At 52.6% G+C, this 19963-nt stretch overlaps 1 protein-coding gene across 1 annotated transcript in view; it reads right to left on the minus strand.

Moving 5' to 3' along the window:
* Positions 1-1710: 1710 nt before the first annotated feature.
* Positions 1711-19963, minus strand: part of nhsa (Nance-Horan syndrome a (congenital cataracts and dental anomalies)) — a 47315-nt gene continuing 29062 nt past the window's right edge. Inside the window, exons 2-9 of the mRNA XM_084676081.1 lie at positions 16965-17117; positions 15958-16070; positions 15310-15390; positions 11692-11881; positions 8641-8772; positions 5577-8474; positions 5344-5452; positions 1711-5226 (exon numbers count right to left, since the gene is read on the minus strand). Of these exons, the coding sequence (XP_084532207.1) occupies positions 4608-5226; positions 5344-5452; positions 5577-8474; positions 8641-8772; positions 11692-11881; positions 15310-15390; positions 15958-16070; positions 16965-17117 (4295 nt within the window). The 3' untranslated portion in view covers positions 1711-4607. The remainder of the gene's footprint in view (positions 5227-5343; positions 5453-5576; positions 8475-8640; positions 8773-11691; positions 11882-15309; positions 15391-15957; positions 16071-16964; positions 17118-19963) is intronic.

Here is a 19963-nt window from a genome sequence, read left to right on the forward strand (position 1 = left end):
TGGCGGAACTCTGTACTGAGTCAACCACGGTACAAATTTAACCAGTCAATGAAACATTTCTCTTTCAGCGTATAAAAACAAAATTATACTTTGAATTGCACCATCCAATATCTGGTTATTGTATGAAAGCGCGACCCAGTGACTTTTAGACACCGCTTAGCTTTATCCGCAAACTGGCAAGCAACTAGCCTAGCGAGCAATTGTGCAATAAAGACTACCAGATACCAACGAGAACATGGCTATCAAATTAGCTAGCCTACCCATGCCAACGTTAAATTGCATAACGAGTAGCATTGCTAGCAAGATATCTGGCACTTAATTTGTCGTTCACTAGATCAACTTAAAAAAAGTTAAACTAGAAAGGCCTAGTGCTAATCCTTTTTAACGAGATAGCACTAGCTAGTTAGTTGATAAGTGAATGGCGGTGCGCTACCCCTGCTGTTGTTGCTGCGGCGGCGGGCCTGGTTTTTCGGGAACAGCCTGCGCCTGTTGTTCAGTCGACATCTTGCGCAGTTTTTCTTGTTTTGGTGAATTTGGAATAAAAAAAATCACTATTAACTATCGAAGAGCTATCAAACTAGCAAAATCCGTGTCTGTTATCCGTGTTTTGCGTGATTTTCTCGCCTAAAGATATAACTGTGCAGACACAAGCCTCCGTGCGATGGGCTCAAGCTAGTGAAATGGCGGAGGAGGATGTGGCGTGTTACAGTTCAGCTCCGGCGTTACCAAGGAGAGAGCATGCCGGGAAATTTCCAGGTGGTTCAAAAAAAGCTTATTTTCCAATGTATTTTCCCCCAAAATGCAGCGGACAAAATGATAACACACACACACAATATATTTTTCAAAGCAGTCACATTTATTGGCTTCTTCTATGCACATTTACTAATCAGCCAGTTTAGATAGTATTTATGATGGGATTTTCACAATGTTTACTAAAAAATAAATACAAGACGAGTGTCGCACAGCTCAAAAATATACAAAGGCTTGGAATTAATGTAAACTTTTAAAACATTTTACAAAAGAAAAAAAAAACTATTTATCCACCTTTGCAACCATTTTAAAAGGTGTTGTATTTACAAGTTTGTACAAAAAAAAGACAAAACTGATGCAAATCTGTTGTGATTGAAAGCATTCAGCCCGAAAGAGATGCAGCTAGTACCAATCTATTACTCTGTAACTCTCTTTAACTACTTGTATATGGTTCACAAGCATCAATTCAATCAAATAACCAAAATAACAGTTCTACGTTACTAACGTGTACACATTTATACCCTTTGGTGAAAGCATTAACTGTGCACTACTCATATCTTAATGCATGCTCTGGTCAGGGACCAGGAAGAGGTTCTCACAGGGAAGTCAAACAGTCGTGAGAAGGGTTCTCCATATATAACCTCAGGTACAGCAAAAGACAAAAAACCTTCACAATCCCCTCAGTATCAGTGCAAGTCTAGATTATATGTAAAATTATCGGAATGATAGTTCACAGACAAACTCCTTTGTGTACCCTGTAGAAGATAGTTAAACAGCACTAGATTTGTTAAGAGTTTCGTCCTGATATCAAGGAGAAAAAATCATTTTCAATGGACTGGTGCTTATCTTACCGTTTTGACATAGTAAGCAGTCAGCAGTTGACTTTAAGGTCGTAAGGCCAAGATAAAGTTAACAGTTGCACCTTTAGTCATTAAACAGATTACCACAGAGACATATGGCTACATAGCAACACTAAGTGTTTATTTTAGCATAGTTTCAGGTAACATAATGAAGTGTTACTAAAGAAGTACCGTTTGATAAAACAACATCCATATTTTGATGAAACCACAAGTAAAGGATGTCTGTGGATCGGCTGCATGGCTGCTGGGGTCCTTCTGGGCTCCTGGTGTTGGTTAACATTCACCACTTTAGCTTATAAGTTTGAGTTCGTTGTTTCTTTCTTTGAGTGTAAAAATATGTTGCTGATTTCTATGATTAAAAATGTATCTGGGTTCACAAATCTCCAGAACCAGTGTTTTTTTTTAAAATAAAGCTTTAACATCAGTCTCACTAGATTATCTTTATAAACAAAATAAGTCTCTGAATAAAATATGTTATCATTTAAAAATATCATAAATTCATCTCATATTTTGAGCATTCTTTTCTAGGTGTTTGGAGAATGTTGGAAACCACAGAGATGCTCATAATAACAGTTATATTTCTCAATAATTTCATTTTCACAGATTATTCTGTGTTTAGTCATCAAAATAAATACATCTAAATTTAGACCACTGATGCATGGAAAGGAACACCACAGAGGAAGGTATTTGAGTAAAACAAGGGATGCACTTGGTACGTAAAACAGCAAGTACCGGAACTCAACTCTTATTTTTTCTTTACAGATACACAACCTCTTGAATTATTGACCTTGCTTTTAAAACATTGTTGAGTCAAACGTACACTACCAGCTGACTAAACTGTACATCAGGCTACCAAACATCCTGTACGCAGTATCTCTCCAGCAAGCTTTTCATGCTCAACTTTGACACTTTCCTGTAAAAACCACAACCACACAGTCACAAAATCCTTAAACTCTCTCACTAAGACATACACGTTTCAAACTTTTAAATCATAAAAAAGTCCATCCCTTTGCCTACCACACAGGTTAGCCTCTCATTCCACTCGAACACTTCCCCCTATACCTGCTCAACACTCCAGAACACGTCAACAAACCACAAGTGACCCCCTACCCCACACCTGAACCCAAACCTGAACCCACACTGTCCTCCACATCTCCTCTAACCTCCGTCCACACTTTCTCACCACAACCCAGAAGCCCATTTCCAGTCCTTATCTAAAAAAAGGCTATATTTCATGCCTGTATCATACATACACGTGATTCGACTCAGATCATAACATGAATTCTAAATTCCATAATCATTCTTAATTCCATAATGTTTCTCTAAGGTTTTTTTTTTATTGCATGCTGTTTAGGAAGGATGCACAGGAGCAGGATATGAATGTGTTATACTTTTGTGCTCTGCGGGAAAGGACATGAACATCAGCACATGTTCCTCCTGCTCTACCTCTGGGAGAAAAACCCAGTTTGATATATATCAATATTATTATTAATTATAATATAATTTGGTAACCATGTCCAATTCATTCACCTATATGCACTCACACTTTGAGTTGTTTGTTTGATCAAATTGCATAATTATTCACAGAATACATTGTGATAGTAACAGTATTTAAAAACATGGATGTAATAATATTGGCCCCTGGAGTATTTATTATCAGTTATTATTCCTTTTATTATTATTTTTATTTTTACCATGCTAGTCTTTATCATCTTATCTATGGAAAAAGCTGTTTATAAGAGAACTTCTGGTTGATAAAGGCAGATTTCTTCAGTCTCTCTCTCTCTCTAGCTATAGAGGTCAAACCAGAGGCTAACAAAAGCCAAAGACTGATAATTGTTACATATTCAAACAACCATTAAAACGAGGGATAAACTATATTTATGTGTAAATATATTTCTTTTTTTACAGGTGTCTGTACAGGTGGTGTTTCCCATATAATTTCATAAAAGTGATAGAAGGAAAAAGGGGTATTTCTTGAGGAATTAGGAATCAAGTGCAAAGGATGTTGTGGTTAATTGTAAGGAATTGTTAGCTTTCGTACTGAGGACCCATCTGATTGTGTTGAGGGTTGCTGGAGAAGAGAATGAGGCCAGTCAAAGATCTCAGAGAGACTTTCAGATCAAATAGAGATATCTGCAGATCAATTAGATATCTCTACAGATCGATTAGATGCCTACCGATCAATCAGACATCTTAGAGAGACCTTACAGATAAATCAGACGTCACATAGATACCTATGGATCAACTGGAGATGGCTGCATGGCAAAAGGCCACAGTTAGATTGTCCTAAGCATGTTTGCTTGTAGATGTGTGAACATACAGTCGTGTGTGATATTTGAATCTTCTCCTCGTGGATGTGAAGACAGTATGGTGTTCCACCCCTCCCTTCCCCAACCCTAACTGCCCTCACTAAGTGTTCCCAGCACACTGCAGTACAGTGTTTATGTATGTGATACATGTCAATCTCCTGCCTGTGAATGGAACTCGAATGAAGTTTCTGTCTCCCTGTCTGAGTAGTTACAGTCTGTCCCGTGGAGCAGAAGGGGATGATTCCCTGTTTGTTTGAGTTCTCCCATGTTAGTGAATACAGCTTTCATGTGTTCGCCAGCAAAGTGAGTCACGGATGACTTTGCGGCTTCAAAAAAGGACAACAACATGTTTTTCTTAATGAATTGATATGGAGGTTTTTGTCACTGGTAAAATACGTCAAGTAAATTTTTTTTTCTTTTTGCATTGTCTTTAGTGTCATTATTCACATATTTTGTCAGGCTTTCAAAACAAAAACTGTAAAATGTTTTTTTTTTTTTACTTTAAACAGCCATTTTCCCCTCTCGCCGAGCAACACAACGCCTTCCGGAAAAAACGGTTCACCACAGTTCAAAAGGTCACAGTTGAAAAAAGACCATTCCGGAACTCTCCGATAACCACTAATTTACAATCCCCTCCCCCTTGCCCCTTTCTGATTGGAAGTGGTAATGGAAGTGCCGCGTCACGCTAGGTGGAGCCCTGAGAGGACCTGTCGTCATGGGGACTCCCGTCCGAGTTCTCCGTCTCCCCCTCTGAGATCGCCTGCATGGGGGCCGTGAAGTGCCGGCTGCGATTCCCAAAACGGCTGCTGTTTGCTGGGGGAGGGATCCTGGATCGCCCCTGCCTGGAGCCCACGGAGTGCGGCAGGGCTTTGGGGGAGAAGCCCTCAGCGCCGGTCCTGGGGGGGCTGTGGAGGGGATCAAGCCCCAGGGGGGAGAGCGGGGAGGCAGGCTCCTCGGCCAGGCACTGACTCCCCTCCAGGGGGAAGTCTCCGGGGGGTTTGGGGGCAATGGGGCTCTTGAGGATCTCCGTGGCAGACATGCGGTAGCTGGAGTCAGAGCGGCTGCCTTTCTTCAACAGCAGCAGCTTAAACTCCTCGCTGGAGGTGCTCGACTTCCGGGCGCTCCGGTAGATCGGCCCTGGGGGCTTCTGGGGGCCAGTAGGGGTGGCTGGGGGCAACGGGGGCGGTGGGGTGCTGGGGGACAAGGCAGGGTGGCTGGGAGGGGTGCCACATGAGGCCGCGCCCAGACGACCTCGAGCGCCCAGCTCTCCAGAGTCCTTCCTTCCCAACACTTTCCTTTTGGATCTACAAACCAGGAAGTTACACACAATCACAAACCCGTCATATTGACTGGCATTTATCTGTACAAGCATAAGTACAAACAGTATATTACTGCTGTAAAACAGTAAAAACTTAACCCACCTGTGTATCATGGCGAACAGATCCTCGGTGGTGCGTGTCTTGGTGGGGGACAGGAACACGCTGTCATCCTCGTTCTGGGGGGAACCTGTCCTGTCGCTGGGGGGAGACTCTGTGGGGGGGTGGGGGGGTGAACATAGGGGAGCTTTACTTGGTGGTCATGACAACAAGGGAGAGGTGTAGCTCGTGGTGAGTGTATGTGAGTGTGTATGTGTGTGTTGAGCATCGCCTGTTACCTTTGTTGAAGTCCCCCTCGGTGTCAGGGGTGGGGCTGCCCTCCCTGATTTCCTGTAAGGCACTTCTGGTCACCTGATCCCCCAATGGGCCACTCCCCTCGTCCCTGCTTCCGCCATCGCTGATTGGATAAGCTTGCGACGCTTCAGACAGACTGCTCAGATCAGGCACTTGGTGGAGGACGCTGGGTCTGTGGGCTGGGATGAGCTGAGGGGCAGAGGGGGCATCTGGCTTGGCCGGGGAGTCTTCAGCCGGGTTAGAACCAGGATGCTGGTTCAGATCCGACTCACAGCTGCTGCTGATGGACAGAAGCTCCCTGGAGAGGGCTCTGGTCTTCCTCTCCTCTCCCTCCCTTCCACTGGTGCATTCTGGGACATCAGCCCTGCTCAAGTCTGAATCTGAGAGGGACGGCGACATGCCCCAGACGAGGAAGGAGGAGTGTTTGTCCTGGCTGGGGGTGACGTCCCCACGGCAGACCGGGTCCCCAGAGAGGGGGCCCTCGGGGGCTCCGGTCAGGGGGGGATAGTGGTCCTGAGAAGAAGGGGGGTGGGTGCTGTAGGCTGGGGGCTTGCTGCTGGAGGGGGGTGCAATGATGTTTACAGTGGGACACTTGGGCTTGGCAGCAACATCAGGGCTGGCCTCTCCCTGCTTCCCACCAACAGCCCTGAGCTGGACCGAGCGAAGAACCATGGGGGTGATGGCCATGGCGATGGAATCCGACCCCTTGGTGGCTCCCTTGGCCTGGCCTTCAGCCTTAGGCGTGACCCAGGCTGCGGTTGCGGCCCTCTGCTTGCTTTGCTGCAGTGCGTGTACCTGGTTCCTGTGGGCTGAGGGCTTGGAGACAACGTTGTGAAGGGAACTTAGGTCCAGGTGGGTGGGAGGGATGACAGGCAGCTCCAGCTGCCTCTTGGAGGAGAAGGAGAGGGAGGGCTGAAGGGACGAGAGGGAGGATTTCCTCTCCGGGACTTTGGGCTTCCGTTTACCACAAGAGGGTGACAGAGGGCCGGGGAAGAAGGCTGAGGGGAAGGAGGAAGTGGGGGTCTCCGACTGGCTGGAGTATCCACTGGAAGGAGAGGCCAGGCCAGCAAGTTTGTCAGGGGAGGCCAGCTTGAAGTCCCCGTCGGCTGAGGGCAGGGAGGGCGTGGTGGGCCTGGATCCGGACTGGGAGGCCAGGGACTCGGAGCTCTCCTGGGACTTGACGCACTCGATGACGGTGGTGCCCGTCGCTGTGCTGGAGTTGGACAACGACCTGTAGGGGTCGCTGTTGGACCTCAGGTCGTTGAGGAGCCAGAGATCGGCGTAGTCGGACTGCACGGCGCCTTGGTCCTTGAAGGAATGCGTGTCCGTGGAGCCAAACAAGCCCGAGTCTTGTATCTCATGGCGGCCCGCCACCCCCCAGGGCTCCAAGCCCAGCGGAGGGCCCTCTCTCTGGGTTGAGGGGCTGGCCATGCCCGGCTGGAGCTTCCTCTCCAAGGAAGACCACGGAAGCTGCTGAACGCTGGTTATCTTTGGTCGGTCTTCTTCCGAGGGCTTTACCTCGCTGGAGATCTTCCGCAGAGAGGAGCTGCGTCGAGGAGGAGAGGGTTTCGCCTTCGTCTTCCGCAGAGAGAGGCAGCGTCTCCCCAAGGTCAGGTGACCACTGAGGTCCGTCTGGCTGTCGGACCGCCCGGCAGCTGCATAGTTGTAGGTGAAACTCTTGCTCCCCTTGAGCCCGCAGTCAAAGTGCATGGAGGTGAAGTACCCCTCAGTGTCCACAGAATAGTGGGAGGCGCTGTCCTTCTCGGACGGAGGCTTGTCCGAGAAGCTCTCGTAGGTGGCCATGCTGGTGAAGCTGGGGCATCCCAGGCTTCCCTCTGCCTCCTGGGCCTGATCTGGACTGAAGTCCTGGGGGCAGCGGGGGTCGGGGTGAGGGGGGTAGCCCCACTCGCCCTCGCTGGCGGTGCCGACGCCGGCGTCCTCCAGGAGGTCCATGGCGGTGGACGAGAAGGAGCCGGTTCTCTGGGTCCGCGGGCCGCCAAGCCGGTCGCTGTGGTAGCCGTCCATGAGGAAGGCGCCGGGGTCGTCGCCGGGGTCGTCGCCGGGGTGCGTGGCGGCGTTGAGGGACAGCTCGGAGTCGCAGTGGGACGAGCCAGTCAGGGGGGGCGAGGCGGCCGGGGGGAGGGTCTCCGAGGTCTGGGAGGGGCATGTGGAGCTGCTGCCACTCCAGTTCCCGCTGGACGACTGGTGGTCGTCCTTGTGGTCCACCATCGCCCCCCCCAGCACCCCCGTGGTGGAGGAGGAGTGGACCGGGCTGCTGAAGGTGTCCGAACTGGACGAGATCTCACAGCTGCCCATGTCCACTGTCCCGGGGAGGCGTGAGCGGCCCCTGTCCAGCCAGGCAGACTCAGGGCTGCCTGGACACGGCTGGTACTTGAGGCAGCCTAACTGGAGGCCTGACAAGGCTTGGTCATCAGTGCTCCCCTCCTCCTCCTCCTTCAGCTTCCCGGGGCCAGACAGGAAGTCCCTGGGGCCGGACAGGAAGTCCTCTGCCTCGAAGGGCGACAGCTCCTCTTCCTCGTCGTCCTCGTCGCTGTCATCGCGGCCCTCGTCCACCGGACACCCGCCCTCGCGGGGAAGGCTTCGGGAGCGCAGCCGGGCGCCGACCGAGGATGAAAACATTGTGTCAGCGCCGTCCGGGAGAGATGAGATGTTCCCGGTGGAGCGTGAGAGCGGGACGGAGACGGCCTGCCCGTGCTGGGCTCGCAGACGGCGGCGCGACGGAGCGGAGGGGGCCGGGAGGTCGTCTGTCTGGCAGCCAGAGTCCTTGGTGCTGTGGCGGCAACTCAGGTCCTCGTCGCAGAGCGCCGGGTCGGTGTGGACGATCACCGTGCGCTCTCTCGACCCCGGAGACTCGTCAGAGTCTGGGGAGACAGAACCTCAGACAGTTAGAACCTCAGAGAGCTGGAACCTCAGACAGTTAGAATCTCAAGAGAGTTCAAAGTAGTAGTAGTAATAACAATAATAATACTATGTATAAATAATAAGCATAATTATAAGAACAATAACAGTGTTAATATTGTGAGGTACCGATGTCTCGCTGTAGCTGTCGGGGGATCCCAGCGATGGTTCTCCTCCTCCTCAGCTTCCTGCGGCGCTGGAGCAGCGACTGAGAGGGAACCAGGGAACTGCGCACACTGGCTTCTCTGTCAAAGCCCACCCCTGAGGAACACACAGAGTGAGGAACACAGAGAGTGAGGAACACAGAGAGTGAGGAACACAGAGAGTGAGGAACACAGAGTGAGGAACACAGAGTGAGGAACACAGAGAGTGAGGAACACAGAGAGTGAGGAACACAGAGTGAGGAACACAGAGAGTGAGGAACACAGAGTGAGGAACACAGAGAGTGAGGAACACAGAGAGTGAGGAACACAGAGTGAGGAACACAGAGAGTGAGGAACACAGAGAGTGAGGAACACAGAGTGAGGAACACAGAGAGTGAGGAACACAGAGTGAGGAACACAGAGAGTGAGGAACACAGAGTGAGGAACACAGAGAGTGAGGAACACAGAGTGAGGAACACAGAGTGAGGAACACAGAGTGAGGAACACAGAGAGTGAGGAACACAGAGAGTGAGGAACATAGAGTGAGGAACACAGAGTGAGGAACACAGAGTGAGGAACACAGAGAGTGAGGAACACAGAGAGTGAGGAACATAGAGTGAGGAACACAGAGTGAGGAACACAGAGTGAGGAACACAGATAGTGAGGAACACAGAGTGAGGAACACAGAGAGTGAGGAACACAGAGAGTGAGGAACACAGAGTGAAGAACACAGAGAGTGAGGAACACAGAGAGTGAGGAACACAGAGAGTGAGGAACATAGAGTGAGGAACACAGAGTGAGGAACACAGAGTGAGGAACACAGAGTGAGGAACACAGAGAGTGAGGAACACAGAGTGAGGAACACAGAGAGTGAGGAACACAGAGAGTGAGGAACACAGAGTGAGGAACACAGAGAGTGAGGAACACAGAGAGTGAGGAACACAGAGTGAGGAACACAGAGAGTGAGGAACACAGAGAGTGAGGAACATAGAGTGAGGAACACAGAGTGAGGAACACAGAGTGAGGAACACAGATAGTGAGGAACACAGAGTGAGGAACACAGAGAGTGAGGAACACAGAGAGTGAGGAACACAGAGAGTGAGGAACACAGAGTGTGGAACACAGAGAGTGAGGAACACAGAGTGAGGAACACAGAGTGAGGAACACAGAGAGTGAGGAACACAGAGAGTGAGGAACACAGAGTGAGGAACACAGAGTGAGGAACACAGAGTGAGGAACACAGAGAGTGAGGAACACAGAGTGTGGAACACAGAGAGTGAGGAACACAGAGTGAGGAACACAGAGAGTGAGGAACACAGAGAGTGAGGAACACAGAGTGAGGAACACAGAGTGAGGAACACAGAGAGTGAGGAACACAGAGAGTGAGGAACACAGAGTGAGGAACACAGAGAGTGAGGAACACAGAGAGTGAGGAACACAGAGTGAGGAACACAGAGTGAGGAACACAGAGTGAGGAACACAGAGAGTGAGGAACACAGATAGTGAGGAACACAGAGAGTGAGGAACAGTCTCCTCCCCTGCCTCTCCTGCTGCTCTGAGGTCTCGGACACTCACTACAAACTCACTAAAGATTTAAAGGTAACATGAGTTCAACATCTGTCGCACAAAGAAATGTGAGTGAATGTTGTGTAATATATAATACTGTATGCAGTACTATTCGGACAGCTTGAAAAGCGGTCGTACAAACAGTAACGGCATAGTTTAAGACACCACCAACAACAAAATCATAAGATGAACGAATCGAAACCTGTCACACAACAATTGGAAATGGAACGAGTCAAAGGAACAACGAGGCGTGCAGGGATGGTTCACATACACACACACACACAACGCACACACTCACAGGACACACACATGATACACACAAAACCAGGGAGGAGAGAGTTTAAACCCTACCACACCAGATCCCTGATTCAGCTTCTCTCTGCTGGCCTGCTACCCCCTTCCTCCTCTCACCACGCTGTCATGACTATCATGTGATTCCAACCTCGGCTCTCCAGAGTCACAGATATCATCCCTCGATCGTCCCAGCAAGCAGCTTCTCTCTCTATCTGAGTCGGACTAGGACCCTCTTGGCAACCAGTCTCTTCAGACTGAATAGGAGGGAGAGTGGATTCATTGGGACGGGCGTTTTAACTATTCTAATGAGTCTAATTGGCATTCACAGCACAGTGTGAGGCTCTTCGCAATCCCAGGCACAAACAACCCAAACAAGACAACCAGGAAGTCACTAGTTCACGAACCATGACTTGCACATTTGAGTTGGATTCTGCGGGACAATGTGGGTCTGTGTATATTGAAGTGCTGATTTGCACTTCAGGCTTAGTTAGCTTCCAGACTGCATCCATATCAATCATTGTCAGCTAAATATAGATAAAGACAGTCGAAGATATTCACCATCAAAGCGATTCTGTAGATTCTCTCACCAGAGTCTGTAGAACATCAACTCTGGGCTTCACTCAGATGAAAACACTTCACCTCTCTGTTCTCTCTGAGACGGGAAGGGAGTCAGTAATGCCCAGTAAAGACTGTGGCTCAGTGTGTGTCCAGACAGACGAGAGGCAGACAAAGAGGCAGAGAGGCAGAGAGAGAGGTAGAGAGGCAGAGAGAGAGGTAGAGAGGTAAAGAGAGAGGCTGAGAGGCAGAGAGGCAGACACAAAGGCAGAGAGACAGACAGAGAGGCAGAGAGGCAGAGAGAGAGGTAGAGAGGCAGAGAGAGAGGTAGAGAGGTAAAGAGAGAGGCTGAGAGGCAGAGAAGCAGACAGAGAGGCAGAGAGGCAGAGAGAGAGGTAGAGAGGCAGAGAGAGAGGCAGAGAGAGGCAGAGAGAGAGGCAGAGAGAGAGGCAGAGGGGTAGAGAGAGAGGTAGAGCGGCAGAGAGGTAGAGAGGCAGAGAGAGAGGCAGAGAGGCAGAGAGGCAGAGAGGCAGAGAGAGAGGCAGTGAGAGAGGCAGAGAGAGAGGCAGAGAGGCAGAGAGAGGCAGAGGCAGAGAGGCAGAGGCAGAGAGGCAGTCCTCACCAGTGACGTTGATAGGGATGAGGCAGGAGGTGATGCCCTGGCCCCTCATCCTCTCCTCGGGGGTGGGCAGGGGCAGAGCGCCGGGCCAGTTGGTCTGCTTGTCCAGGGTGGAGGGTGTGTTGGGGACGGGGCAGCGGGGCCGCTGGCCCAGAGAGACCAGCCCCTCGGCAGGGTCAGAGGGAGCAGCCGCCTGGAACAGAACGGGGGAGAGGTGAGGCTGGGGTAGCTAGCCAGGGGGAGAGGTGAGGCTGGGGTAGCTAGCCAGGGGGGGGGGGAGAGGTGAGGCTGGGGTAGCTAGCCAGGGGGAGAGGTGAGGCTGGGGTAGCTAGCCAGGGGGAGAGGTGAGGCTGGGGTAGCTAGCCAGGGGGAGAGGTGAGGCTGGGGTAGCTAGCCAGGGGGGGGGGAGAGGTGAGGCTGGGGTAGCTAGCCAGGGGGAGAGGTGAGGCTGGGGTAGCTAGCCAGGGGGGGGGGAGAGGTGAGGCTGGGGTAGCTAGCCAGGGGGGGGGAGAGGTGAGGCTGGGGTAGCTAGCCAGGGGGAGAGGTGAGGCTGGGGTAGCTAGCCAGGGGGGGGAGAGGTGAGGCTGGGGTAGCTAGCCAGGGGGAGAGGTGAGGCTGGGGTAGCTAGCCAGGGGGGGGGAGAGGTGAGGCTGGGGTAGCTAGCCAGGGGGAGAGGTGAGGCTGGGGTAGCTAGCCAGGGGGAGAGGTGAGGCTGGGGTAGCTAGCCAGGGGGAGAGGTGAGGCTGGGGTAGCTAGCCAGGGGGGGGGGAGAGGTGAGGCTGGGGTAGCTAGCCAGGGGGAGAGGTGAGGCTGGGGTAGCTAGCCAGGGGGGGGGAGAGGTGAGGCTGGGGTAGCTAGCCAGGGGGGGGGAGAGGTGAGGCTGGGGTAGCTAGCCAGGGGGAGAGGTGAGGCTGGGGTAGCTAGCCAGGGGGGGGGGAGAGGTGAGGCTGGGGTAGCTAGCCAGGGGGAGAGGTGAGGCTGGGGTAGCTAGCCAGGGGGGGGGAGAGGTGAGGCTGGGGTAGCTAGCCAGGGGGAGAGGTGAGGCTGGGGTAGCTAGCCAGGGGGAGAGGTGAGGCTGGGGTAGCTAGCCAGGGGGGGGGGAGAGGTGAGGCTGGGGTAGCTAGCCAGGGGGAGAGGTGAGGCTGGGGTAGCTAGCCAGGGGGAGAGGTGAGGCTGGGGTAGCTAGCCAGGGGGAGAGGTGAGGCTGGGGTAGCTAGCCAGGGGGGGGGGAGAGGTGAGGCTGGGGTAGCTAGCCAGGGGGAGAGGTGAGGCTGGGGTAGCTAGCCAGGGGGAGAGGTGAGGCTGGGGTAGCTAGCCAGGGGGAGAGGTGAGGCTGGGGTAGCTAGCCAGGGGGAGAGGTGAGGCTGGGGTAGCTAGCCAGGGGGGGGGGAGAGGTGAGGCTGGGGTAGCTAGCCAGGGGGAGAGGTGAGGCTGGGGTAGCTAGCCAGGGGGAGAGGTGAGGCTGGGGTAGCTAGCCAGGGGGAGAGGTGAGGCTGGGGTAGCTAGCCAGGGGGGGGGGAGAGGTGAGGCTGGGGTAGCTAGCCAGGGGGGGGGGGGGAGGTGAGGCTGGGGTAGCTAGCCAGGGGGGGGGGGGGAGAGGTGAGGCTGGGGTAGCTAGCCAGGGGGGGGGGGGAGAGGTGAGGCTGGGGTAGCTAGCCAGGGGGGGGGGGGGGGAGAGGTGAGGCTGGGGTAGCTAGCCAGGGGGGGGGGGAGAGGTGAGGCTGGGGTAGCTAGCCAGGGGGGGGGGGGGAGAGGTGAGGCTGGGGTAGCTAGCCAGGGGGAGAGGTGAGGCTGGGGTAGCTAGCCAGGGGGAGAGGTGAGGCTGGGGTAGCTAGCGGGGGGGGGGGGGGGGGGGCAGTAGATCTTTCCGACTCAGACCCTTTGGGTGAAGCAAGGAAGTCAAGTTTCCTTAAAATCCAAAAAACATGCTATCGTTTCCTGATAAATGTAAATGTCACTACATGCGTTTAACAAATAACACATGTATGTATGAGAGTTGCAGTAGGACAGTAGACTGGACTTCAAAGGATCTGAGACCTGCAATTACAGACTGGATTTAAACATCTTCAAGAGAACACAACATGAAGGCCACATTTAACAGCACCAACTCATCCCCTGACACTGCTGTCCATCCAACAGGATCAGCTGGAAACTGTCTTTAGAAATAAGTCAAGACCAGCTGGAATGTCAAACAACAGCTAACTCGGTGTCCCTGCATGAGCACCGATTCCTCAAACCTGTTGTCCACATCAGTCCACGTCCAGAACCAACACAGGTCCCTCTAACTGCTCTGGTTCTGCCTCTCTTCAGCCCCTCTAACTGCTCTGGTTCTGCCTCTCTTCAGCCCCTCTAACTGCTCTGGTTCTGCCTCTCTTCAGCCCCTCTAACTGCTCTGGTTCTGCCTCTCTTCAGCCCCTCGTCTCCCTGCTGAACGAGTCTGGAAGTCTCCTCACCTTTTCACTTCAACAGAGACGTGACACTGGGAGGGATTCTATGGCTATGCTGGTTCCCACTCCCCCTCCCTCTCCCTCCCCCCTAACTCCTCCCTAACCACTAGACCCAGCTTTGTGCTCTCTGTCCCTCGCCACAATGGGACTCCGTTCCCTTGGTAACGCCTCCCAAACAGTAAAAAGTCATCAAATAGTGAGTCAAGTTCCCAGCTGACCTGGGTGGGAGAGGAGGCACAGAGGGGGAGAGAGGAGAGAGAGAGGGGGGGTGGAGGAGAGAGAGAGGGGGAGAGAGAGAGAGAGAGAGAGAGAGAAAGAGGGAGAGAGAGGGGGGGGTGGAGGAGAGAGAGAGGGGGAGAGAGAAAGGGGGGGGTGGAGGAAAGAGAGAGGGAGAGAGAGAAAGGGGGGGTGGAGGAGAAAGAGAGTGGGAGAGAGAGAGGGGGAGTGAGGAGAGGAGAGAGAGAGAGAGAGAGAGAGAGAGAGAGAGAGAGAGAGAGAGAGAGAGAGAGAGAGAGAGAGAGAGAGAGAGGGATGGATGGAGTTAGAGGAAGAGGCTGGCAGTAAAAAGACCAAGGCAGCATTTTGGTGTCTGGCCCTCTTCCAAAGACCATTTTCTTTGGAAAAGACTTGGGTGAAGTAGTGTAAAAGAATGTCATTCATGACTGAAGAGCAACAGGCAGGAGAAGAAGGACAGAGAGAGAGGGAGAGGGAGAGAGAGGGAGAGAGAGGGAGAGAGAGGGAAAGAGAGGGAGAGAGCCGGAGAGAGAGGGAGAGAGAGGGAAAGAGAGGGAGAGAGAGAGAGAGAGACGGACAGAGAAAGAGAGAGGGGCCAGAAAAAGAGAGATTTTGTTGAAGAAAAAAAGTATTTGATATGAAGCAGTGTATGAACAATGTTGGCGAGCCAGCCCTCTCTCTGGAGCAGACAGGAACCAGACAGACCACAGCCCTGAAGCATGATGGGTAATCCCAGACACAGGCGGAGCCCTGCCTACCCTGTCATTACAGCAACCCTGGAGTCTCTGCAGAAACACACATACACACACACCGGGGAAACAGCAGCTACTGTAGTTCTGAAACTCTGGATGGGCTGAGGTGTCTAACACAGAAGTACTAACACTAAGGTACTTTTATTAGGAGAGGAGAGGAGGAAAAGGAGGAAGAGGAGGACAAATACCTTTCTGCTCCAGGGGGAGAAGTGACAGCACTCGATGGGGGAGGAGGAGGAGGAGGAGCGGGAGGAGGAGCGGGTTTCAAACTACAACACAAAACATGAACAACAAAAGAATGACAGGAATGAGTGATGGAGATCAAATATGAAAACAAACAACCACATCGCCACAGAGACAGGAAGGAGGGTATGATGACATCACTATGACGATAGAGGGGGGGGGGGGGGGGGGGGGGGGAGTATGTGAAGGTAGGAAGATGATCAGCTCTTTGACCCGGTCAGTATTCTGCCTGAACGTAAAGCAGGTTGTGAAGCTAGATGCTCCTGAATCCATTAGCTGGAGATCTGTAGGAAAACTAATCAATATTATTTGTCCCTGGAAGAGTAGGAATCCACAGGTCACCGCAAACTGCACCAGCACATTATCAAGAGGACCGTGAGGTGGGCTGCATTCACCACGCAGAGAAGAAGAACACACTTCCTGTTTACCTGTGTGACAAAGTCATGATTCATGAATACAAAATAAATAAACACTGACTGACAAAAGGGTTTCCTGTGAAATAAGTTTGTGACACGGCTGTTATGATGAACCACGTACATGTTTTTACAGATGATTGTATACCAGCCCTGGAGGACTGAGGCTTGTGTTCTTACCGTGGTCAGCGAGCGGGGCCTTTGTTCCCGTGGCGACGGGTACGAAGAAGTGGGCGTCGCCACGGAGATGGAAATGGTCACCCTGCGCTCCCTGCTGCTGGCTCGCTGGCGGTCTGACACACACACACACACACACACACAAACACACACACACACAAGCACGTCAACAATAATCATAAACATTATATCTCTTCAATGCACACACACATGATTTGAGGTTGTTTACTACAGTCAGGGAACAGACCAGTTCTAGGGTCACAGATCCAACAGTTTCTACTTTAGCACGAGGGAGTAACACCTAGATCTAACCACTATAGGGCGCAGGGAAGACGTGGCCTAACAGAGATGCAGACCTTTACGGAAGGAAACTCGCGTCCCAGACAGGCCTTGAACCACGAAGCAAAACAAAAAGAAACAGATGAATGAAGGAAACATGGAACACTAGAAAAGAGAGAGAGAGACAGAGAGAGAGATTGGGAGAGAGAGAGAGAGAGAGAGAGAGAGAGAGAGAGGGTAAGAGAGAGAGCGTTACAGAGAGAGTTAGTGAGAGAGAGAGTTAGTGCGAGAGAGAGAGAGAGAGAGAGAGAGAGAGAGAGAGAGAGAGAGAGAGAGAGAGAGAGAGAGGAGGGGGCAGTGAAAGGACCAGACCCAGACCCAGACCCAGACCCAGACCCAAACCAGACCCAGACCAAGGCCCAGGCCCAGGCCCAGGCCCAGGCCCGGGCCCAGGCCCAGGCCCAGGCCCAGGCCCAGACCTAGACCAGACCCAGACCCAGACCCAGGCCCAGGCCCAGGCCCAGGCCCAGGCCCAGGCCCAGACCCAGGCCCAGGCCCAGGCCCAAACCAGACCCAGACCCAGACCCAGACCCAGACCCAGGCCCAAACCAGACCCAGACCCAGACCCAGACCCAGACCCAAACCAGACCCAGGCCCAGGCCCAGACCCAGACCCAGACCCAGACCCAGACCCAGACCCAGACCCAGACCCAGACCCAGACCCAGACTCACCTGGGTGTGCAGGCTTCAGGCTGTGCTGTGCGTGCTGATGCAGCTCCTGGAGGCATGCGGGGCGTGAGCCGGGCAGGAGCAGTCCCCGCTGCAGCAGCCAGGGGGCGCTGTAGTGCTGCAGACGCTTGCTCTCCACATCCAGGTCAGACACGGCTGCAGCAGACACATCCAGAACAAGAACAACTCAATTAATACTAAAACGTTACTTTGTCAAATAGAGAGACTGGAGCAGTGGTTGAGACGAGGCGTTTGTCGACGAAAATGTTTGAAATGAACCTAAGATGTGTTTGATTAGAAGAATCATTTCAGCCCCCCCAAATAGGAGGGAGATTTGAACCTGCAACCTCTTGATCTACAGGTAAACGCACACGAGCAAACACCCCCTACCCTGGTGTTGATCCCTGTGTTGCAGAGTAAGGTCAAAGGTTAACTGAAAACACACCAATGCCATCAGATTGACAGCCTGTTTATCTCCCACAAGACAGAGCAGGAAGTGATAGCATCGCTATCAGGAAACAGCATGTGTGGAGCGGATTAGTAGCAACACGACAGGAGAAACCACTATAACAACAGCTCTGTCTGCCTGTCTGCTTGCCTGTCTGTCTGTTTGCCTGTCTGCCTGCCTGTTTGCCTGTCTGCCTGTCTTCCTGTCTGTCTGTCTGTCTGTCTGCCTGTCTGCCTGTTTGCCTGTCTGCCTGCCTGTTTGCCTGTCTGCCTGTCTTCCTGTCTGTCTGTGTGTCTGCCTGTCTGCCTGTCTGTCTGCCTGTTTGCCTGTCTGTCTGCCTGCCTGCCTGCCACACACACACAATCTGCCACCGATTACATCCTATAATAGTCAACAAAGAAGCTTAGAGACCAGACCAGAAAACAACATATCCAGTTCATATTATTGTGGCATATCTATATCTATATCATGCATATATCTATGTATCACCCAAAGGCATACTGTGTGATCCTACACAAACGTATATAACGCGTATACATATAGTTAGTTACCCCTCCCCCCGACCCCTCCCCCACCCCTCCCCTCAACCCCTCCCCCACCCCTCCCCCACCCCCTCACCCCTGATGTTGAGTATTAGAGCAGACGATTCTGGGTCAGACTGAGAAAGAAAACTGCATCACAACATGCTACGAGTACAACAGCACTACATCCGAGCTTCACTCTGTTTCTCTTACTGTGGGACAGTGGTAGCATCACTGTAAGTACAGAGACTGGCTGACCTGGGGACAAACATGAGGTCAGAGTAGAGTCAGAGAGGCTGCCTCAGACATGAGGTCAGAGTAGAGTCAGAGAGGCTGCCTCAGACATGAGGTCAGAGTAGAGTCAGAGAGGCTGCCTCAGACATGAGGTCAGAGTAGAGTCAGAGATGCTGCCTCTAAGAGATCGTAGGAGGAGCAGAGGGTCTTAGCTGCATCTGTGGGATTCACACAGCTTATCTCAGAGTTTACTAGACAGATAGATGTGAAGGATTTACACAGCTTACAGTTTACTAGACAGCTGTGTCTGAGCGCTCTCCTTCTACCTGCTCAGAGTCTGTGAGACTGTTCTGGTCTGGCCCTGTTCTGGCCCTGATTTGGCCCTGATTTGGCCCTGGTCTGGCCCTGGTCCTGGCCCTGGTCTGGTCCTGGTCTGGCCCTGGTCCTGGTCCTGGCCCTGGTCTGGTCTGGTCTGGTCTGGCCCTTTCTTTTATGTTGTTTCTTAATCTCCCTCTCTCTCTCCCTCTCCCTCTCCCCCCCCCACCCTCTCTCTCTCTCTCTCTCTCTCTCTCTCTCTCTCTCTCTCTCTCTCTCTCACTCTCTCTCTCTCTCTCCCTCTCTCTCTCTCTGTCTCTCTCTCTCTCTCCCGGCCACAGAAGGCACACCTGCTAGCAGAGCTCAGTGTTCACAGCAGGAGGGTTGGGGCCTGGGGCATCAGCTTTGATCTGGGCTGGGGGGTGGGAACCATGGGGGGAGGGGGCTGGGGGGGGGAGGGTCCGTGACCCCAGGATGGAATGTCTGTGTCAGGAGGGAACAAGGAGGATCAGCATCGCTCACTACCACAGGAGAGGAGGAGGAGGAGGGGAGGGAGTAGAGGGAGGAGGGGAGGGAAAGAGAGGGAGGAGGGGAGTAGAGGGAGGGAGAGGGAGGGAGGGAGGAGGGGGGGGGATGTGGTGGAGGAAGAGGGGAGGGAAAGAGAGGAGGGAGGGTGAGGAGGGGAAGGGGGTATGTGGTGGAGGAAGAGGGGGAGGGTGGGAGAGGAGTTTGGGCCAAACCCAGCCACATCCCAGTTTCCATTACGACCACGAAGAGAGTTGTTCTTGTTCACAGCAAGTGACGACAACGTATGATTATATAATCAAATACATTCAAAGGTTCACTCCAAGACAGAGAGAGGAGGAGGAGAGACCAGCTTCCCTGCTGAGGGGAGAGAGGAGAGAGGAGGGGGAAGGGAGGCAGAGAGACCAGCATGGAGAGGAGGGTTATTTGCTCAGCTGGTGACTCAGGAAAGTCCAGGAGAAGCATCCAGGAAACATTCCTCTCCTTTTTTGAAATGTGACATTGTCCAGATTTGGCTGAAGTCAACAGAACGCAGCTATCACTGCGCCCCGAGACTGCAACGCCCTCTGGTGGTCAGACATGGGAGAGCACCCAGGAAGAAAGACGAGACTCCAGGGCAGAGCCGTGAGCACAGCAGACTGGGGGGTCATTACGTCCAAACACAGACAGCGAGGGGTCATCAGGGGTCATCAGAGGTCACTGGCTGCTTTTCAGGTACTTGTACCCCTTGACCTCTTGACCTCTTGACCCCTAAGCACCTCATTATGAGGTTTGTATGAAGGAGGGAGGATGGATGGGGGGTGTGATCTGTAATTAGCCCAGAAGGACTCCACCCCCTGTCCGCCCATTCCCCTGTCACAGTCATGCTCACAGATGTAGAGAGAAATTAAATCCTGCCTCTAGGACACCAGGACAGCCTACTGGTGGGTGAACACCAGGACAGCCTACTGGTGGGTGAA

The sequence above is a fragment of the Hypomesus nipponensis genome, chromosome 16 (genome assembly GCF_054491055.1).
Source record: "Hypomesus nipponensis isolate SF chromosome 16, ASM5449105v1, whole genome shotgun sequence".
Lineage (NCBI taxonomy): Eukaryota > Metazoa > Chordata > Actinopteri > Osmeriformes > Osmeridae > Hypomesus > Hypomesus nipponensis.